The sequence below is a fragment of the Clarias gariepinus genome, chromosome 9, assembly GCF_024256425.1.
Source record: "Clarias gariepinus isolate MV-2021 ecotype Netherlands chromosome 9, CGAR_prim_01v2, whole genome shotgun sequence".
In the NCBI taxonomy this organism is placed as follows: domain Eukaryota; kingdom Metazoa; phylum Chordata; class Actinopteri; order Siluriformes; family Clariidae; genus Clarias; species Clarias gariepinus.
The window spans coordinates 27,613,650-27,620,361 of NC_071108.1; the positions used below are offsets into that span (position 1 = coordinate 27,613,650).

General features: G+C 37.2%; 1 protein-coding gene across 1 annotated transcript; it reads right to left on the minus strand.

Annotated features, from left to right (window-relative positions):
* Window positions 1-668: 668 nt before the first annotated feature.
* Window positions 669-4,103, minus strand: ndufa7 (NADH:ubiquinone oxidoreductase subunit A7). The gene is made up of 4 exons (XM_053504499.1): window positions 3,913-4,103; window positions 2,629-2,678; window positions 1,946-2,083; window positions 669-860 (listed from the first exon to the last, which is right to left on the minus strand). The coding sequence occupies exons 1-4, from the start codon at window positions 3,961-3,963 to the stop codon at window positions 773-775; spliced, it is 327 nt and encodes a 108-aa protein (XP_053360474.1). The 5' UTR covers window positions 3,964-4,103; the 3' UTR covers window positions 669-772.
* Between the last annotated feature and the right edge of the window lie 2,609 nt (window positions 4,104-6,712).

Here is a 6,712-nt window from a genome sequence, read left to right on the forward strand (position 1 = left end):
CGTAATGACAGCGCGAACGAGACGGGAGGATGGGAGAGGCGTGGCGACAATTTCGGCTTTTATTTTCGTCGCTTTCTTACGTTTCAGCGGCCGAAATTTCGGTGCATCCCTAGTGACAAGTATGCAAAAAATATATATATTTTTTATTTGCTAAGATGTCTTTTAAGATGATTTTAATTTAGACTTTTATTTGTCATTTATTCAATACTGCACAGTGAAATTATTTTTTTCACATATCCAGCTTGTTAGGAACGTGGGGTCAAAGCACAGGATCAGCCACGATACGACATCGCTGGAACAAGTCCTTGCTCAAGAGCCCAACAGCAGTAGTTTATTGGAGTTGGGGCTTAAAACATTGACCTTACAATCAGCACTCCCAAACCATACTGCGCTATCAAATCTAGTGTTGAAATTAAAAACAATTAAAGCTTTAAACCAGCTAATTTTTTTGCAAAGTGACTCATCGAATGCTGGTGCTGACAGAAATATGTGCTTTTGTGTATGACTCAGTGTCTTAAATTTAAAGAAAATAACTGATAACTAATGAAACTTGTGAATCATGCTGTACCATAACTCCAACTGCATATGTGTGTATTCTTGTTATGTATGAACTTTTGGTTCAACAAATGTAATTAAGACAAAAAAATAAATACGATGAAACTTGTGGATGTATATACACAAGTATTTAATTTAGCACATACACTCAGGTTATTTGTGAAACAATATTATAGAATATTATATAGTATTTCATGATCACACTGTGGCAGACGGTTCAGAGGTATGGCTGATCGGTGGACAATGGGAGCTCTTTTAGCGCAGGACCAGGCAGGACCGGACGCTTGGTTTGCGCTGAAGCTTCACTGTGAAGACATAAAAATAAAGAAAAACCAATTAACCTAATATGACAGAGCACAAATTTAGATATGACACTGCCCGGTTAGCGCTTGCAAGCTAGCACACTGTTCAGCATTCCTTGCACAGCCTTGCGGTGAATTTCCTTATGCATATGAGAGACAAAAGCTCTTCCTGACTGGTTCAAGTGGGGATTATAAAAGAATATATACAAATGTAACTTGGTTAAAGTATTTGAATATTTAACAACCCACTCAGGAAGACACAAAAGGATGGGATAACCGTCACGTATCTGACTCAGAGTATTAAGAACATCTTAACCTCAATAGCCAAGCTGTAAAATAATAAATTAAATTACCAATGTCAAAATATTCATTCACACTTCTAATCTAGAAAAGAAAATTAAAGTTTAGTAACTAGTGACTTCATTAACAGCCAAACAGTCCTAGAACACACTATTAATCCTGTGGCTCTTAGTAAGTAAAGTCTTCACTTCTGACAGTGTGTGTTGTGTAACAGAAGTGTTTATTGTACGTGTTTTATCCACCACATGGCAATTAAGGAATTTGCAAAAATATAAACCTATTTTATAATGTTGAGAAACCGTATTTTAGTGCTATATTTTCCAATTATTTATTAAACTACATTAAAATAAAAAAAGCCTTAATAGTGACAATGAATTAAAAACCTGTACACAAGTAATTAATTAATTAATTGATTGATTGACTAATTATTCAATCATTCTTCATCTATACCGCTTATCCTGTACAGAGTTGCAGAAAGCCTGGAGCCCATCCCAGGAAGCTCTGGGCATGGGTCGACGTATGGGGACCCGGGACAGGGCACACAAACTCACAAGGTCCTTTACACACTATGGGCAATTTGGGAATGACAATTAGTCTAACCTGATTGTCTCTGAACTGTGGAAAAAAACCAGTCCCTGGAGGAAACCCACCAACTACGGGGAGAACATGCAAACACCCTGGAGGTGCAAGGCAACAGTGCTAAACACTATACCTCATGTGCCACGTTTGTATGCAATTATGAGACTATTCGTGTTGAAAGATATTTTTATCAGAAATATCTAGCTTACCTGCCAGCTGCCAGAGCCTTCTGGGACGACATTATCACAGTGGGTGGAACAGACTCTCGTCTTCCATCTCTGGTAAGGTAGTAGTTGTTGGCAAACTTATGGCTGGGCCCAACAGGAAGTTTAGGAGGAGGTTGAGTCCTGGAGTCAAAACAATGTGAAATATTAATAAACTCAAGTAATATGTAGAACATGTATAACCGCTTGCACAGCTTTATAGTTTTCCTCATAACATATTACATGTTTGACTTACATTAATATTTTTTCCCCTAAAATATTATTTTCCACATGAGCAGAGATATAACAAAGCTTAACAAATGTCCTAAAACAACATGTATTGAAAGAAGAACCCTAATATGAGTGTCAATTGGCATTATTCAAGTAGTCCTGCACATTTGAGTGTTTGCTTTGCTCTAACAGTCCTGCATTTACTTAGGAAGGGATTGTTAATTAGCTGATTAGATGTGTTGGAAGCAGGGGAGGTGGACTGCAGCACAGATTGAAGAGGCATAGTTTATTTGGTTACACTCTATTCTTGAGGTACACTCAGTTGCTATGTTACATGTCAGTCACTAGATGTCAGCGTAGAGCAAAGTAAAGTGGGGTTAGTCTGGGTCTAGCCCTGGGATTGTCCCAGATTTAAAAAGGCAATTGGGTGAAAAGCAAACATGCAGACTGTAACTGACCTTTTTGCAATTTCTTCATAACGCAACTGAAGCTTTGTTTGAAGATTCCGCTGTTGAGAGAGCAATCAGAAAAAAAGAAACACGATTAAGCCTACAAATAATTTATTTAGAGGCTTGGTGCAAGCTTTAATTTAACATCACTGAGAGGTCTATGACTCCTCTTTAATCTGTACAGTTGTTGTAGTGTTCTAAAAATTTTAGACTACTTCTAGAAATCTTAGTACTACCAGATATCAAGCCAAGACCGTAACGTTTGTATTACACAGCAATTCGCTTTGCACCAACACATACTATAAATGAGTTATTCTGCAGGAGGGAGCCTATCCCAGGAGACTTGGGGCACGAGGCGGGGTAGGACAACCTGGACAGGATGCCAATCCATCGCAGGGCACATACACACAACTCACATTCACACACTACAGGCAATTTAGGAATGCCAATTAACCTAATCAGCATGTCTTTGGACTGTGGGAGGAAATCCACCAAACACTTGCAAACTCAGGGTCTATGTTCCTTGAACATAGACCCTGAGGCAGGAATTGAACTCGGACCCTGGAGGTGCAAGTCGACAGTGCTAACCACTACAGTATGTCACCATAATAAAGACCTAAATTTATTAAAATTATTCACTGCTCATTAACTTTAAAAAAAAAAAAAAAAACGCATAAATCTAAAGCATTCTGTTGACCGGAAGTCCAGGAATAAAGTCTGTATGTTACTGCATACATTTGAAGTAATTTTTGAAAGAATCATGATTATAGAATAAATCTGGGCTGAGGTGGTCAACGAAATATACAGTATATGTTAAAGTTGATCCCTGGGTACAAATAAATAATAATTAGATATCCTTTAGATTTTGTGGTGGTTAAAAGGTAATTACTTAGTTGCATACTGTGTGGTTGCAGTTTACTACCTGGGGCATAAGTTGTACTAAATGTACTAAATAGTAGAATGTTAACTGTTACCTGGCTGTCCCACACTGCCCTGCAAACAATGAACAGTCACCCTACATACTTCATCCATAATTAGGTAGTGACATCCTTAATTTTACTCATGTTCTACCTTCTGGAAGTTTTTTGACCACTAGGACACACTAATGTATTATTAGTAGCACTATATCCGTAGCAATAACAACACACTGAAAGCTGTGTTTAGCACTAACCCGGTGTTAACGAATAAAACGTCCTATTTTATAACTTTTAGTCTCTGATTTAGAAATTGTAGACGGTTCTAACTATAACTGTACATTTAAAAAAAATCATATATCTGGTTTTGACCGCTCACCCCCGCTAAAAAGTTCCTTAATCTCTGAATAATCGTCGTCGCCGTCGCCATAGCTGATGTCAAGGTGAAAAAGATATGTTCTACACTGATGCTGTTCCGGGATCAGTTCTGCTTTTAGAAACCAGAATTAACTGCAATACGTGTTCCGTTGCAACTGATCTGACATCAGTTACGAACGCTTTCGGGGTTTTAGTTCGCTCACAAAGCAGGGAGAGGAAGTAGAATTTCTTCTTCGTGCCTCAACGCGCTGACGAGTTTGTCGCCACCTATCGCACCACGTGCAAACTGGCTGTATCAGGCTTGTTAGAGAGAAGGTAGGTGTACCCCCCCCCCCCCCCCGCGCCTTTTTATGTACAGTACAGGAGTTTTCATATTTGGCTCATTTTCATCAACTTAACAGTAAACTGTTGTGCATATAAGAATAAGGACAGCATTGAACTACTAAACGTAGTTAATAAACGTTTGTTTACTTTCAGTTAGTCATATATTACTTGTTTTGCAGATAAATAGCATTATATCTAATTATACTTATGCTATCGTTAGATTTTTTTGTTCATTGAGTCTACAAAACCAAGCACCCCAACATTTCTATTCTACACGAGATAAGGAAAATTATTTCTGCCAGATTTTCCTTATCACTTAGTGTCCAGATTTACATGGCACTATTTTTAAGCTTTGGAATCTCTTGGAAATGTGCTCGAATGAACTCACAGCACAATCAAAATTCTTTTCTCTAGCACACCAAACCAAATCTTTCCGCCGCTTTCATCTGATCCTCACAATAACTTGGAACCAGTTTTTACTTTGGATGCCCTTTCTGACACAACCCTCCATTTTATCTGGGCTTGGTACTGGGATTGCATCCAGTGGCTGAAAATCAAACCAAGGCTTTCTGCATGGCAGACAAAAAAACCTAACACTGAGCCACCAATGCCCTTGCAGGCCAGCCCCAGTGCCTAAACAAATTACTTAAGCAGAGCTAGTTTGGCTTCTGTAGCAATATATGATATAAATCAATATATGATTTATCCAATAACCTGCATTTAGTAAAGCATTTAGCTGAAGGCAGTTTATCTGACCAGAGACTAGCTAAAGGCTAAAGACTTTTGCACAAAAGAGGAAGAGTTTTCACAGAGTTTTCATTTTGTTTACTCACTTTGGTCTGATATGCAAACGGACAAGATGGCACAAAGAACAGTGACTTAACTTGCTTTGAACGTGGCATGGTTGTTGGTGCCAGATGGGCTGGTCTGAGTATTTCCTCAAACTGCTGATCTACTGTGAATCTTTTTTTACGCACAACAATCTCTAGGGTTTACAGAGAATAGTTTAAAAACAAGAAAATATCCAGTGAGTGGCAGTTCTCAGGGCAAAAAAAACTTTGTTGATACCAGAGGGAAGAGGAGAATGGTCAGACTGGTTCAAGTTAATACAAAGGCAACAGAAAGTCAAATAACATCTCGTTACAAGCAAGGTTTGGAAAAGAGCATCTTTAAATACACAAAATGTTGATCCTTAAAACAGATGGGCTGCAGCAGCAGAAGACCACACCGGCTGCAACCAAGTGCGCGAAACTGAGGCTAGAAAATGTTGAATAATGTTACCTGGTCTGATGAGACTGGATTTCTGTTGGGACATTTGGATGGTAGGGTCAGAATTTGGTGTAAACAGCATGAAAGGCATTCATCCTGCCCTGTATCAATGGATTGGGCTTGTGGTTTGTTTGTTTTTTTGTATTTTTAATGGAGTCTTGAGGTATAGTTCTCCAGGCTTCCTGAAGTTTTTGGCTCTCATTTTCAATCCAGTCAATGTACTTGACTAGGTTCAGAGGAATGTTTTTGTTTGTTAAGCCAAACATTGAACTTCATGAACCCAGGCATGAACCAGTGAGAAACGGGTGCAGATGATGATAAGTGACCAGGCCAGTGATTAGTATATTACTCTACATGATTTAATTTAATATGAATAAATCAGGAGGGCTCAAGACTAATTACCTTACCAAACATCAACAAGCAGAAGGAATGTTTTTGTTTGAAAATTTTTATCCTTCAATATGGCAGACAAGAAAATTACTGGGTTTTCAATGTAAGGTAGAAAACTAACACTATTACACAATACTATTGCTTTAAACTTTTACCTAACAACTAACAACTTATGGAGTTAGGACCAAGGGCAGTCAATTATCATGATGACCTCCATCTTACCACTACCAGACAAATGGCGGAAAAAACCCATCTGAGGGGTATAAGCATTTCCAATTGAAAAAAGTGTTTCAGGACTTTTTATTGGTGTCATTTCCACCCAAGCTTCAATAGTTCAAATAAAAAATGTATTTGTCATATACACAACCATACACAGTATGATATGCTGTAAAATGCTTATATGACTATATCCACGTCCTAAAATGGAAAGATAAAATAAAATGGAAAGATTTCACTACAATGAAAAAAAATGCACTAGAGAATTGTTTCATAACAAAATATTATTAAAACAGAAATGAATAAAAATACATAATGTATAAATAAATTAACTAATTAAACACATTAATAACCCGAATAAATTATAAATTAAATTTAATTAATTTTAAATTAAATAAATTTATTTTAAGAAATTGATTTCTTTTCTTGCCCACAACATTAAATTGCAATTTAACAATAACATTGAACCTTAAATACTAATAATATTGACTAAACTACCGCATTCAGTCCAAATGAAAATCATGCTAGTAGGCTACACATATTTGTTGTTTTAATATGTTTTACTTAGTAGATATGTTTTTTATTCACTATAGCACATGAAA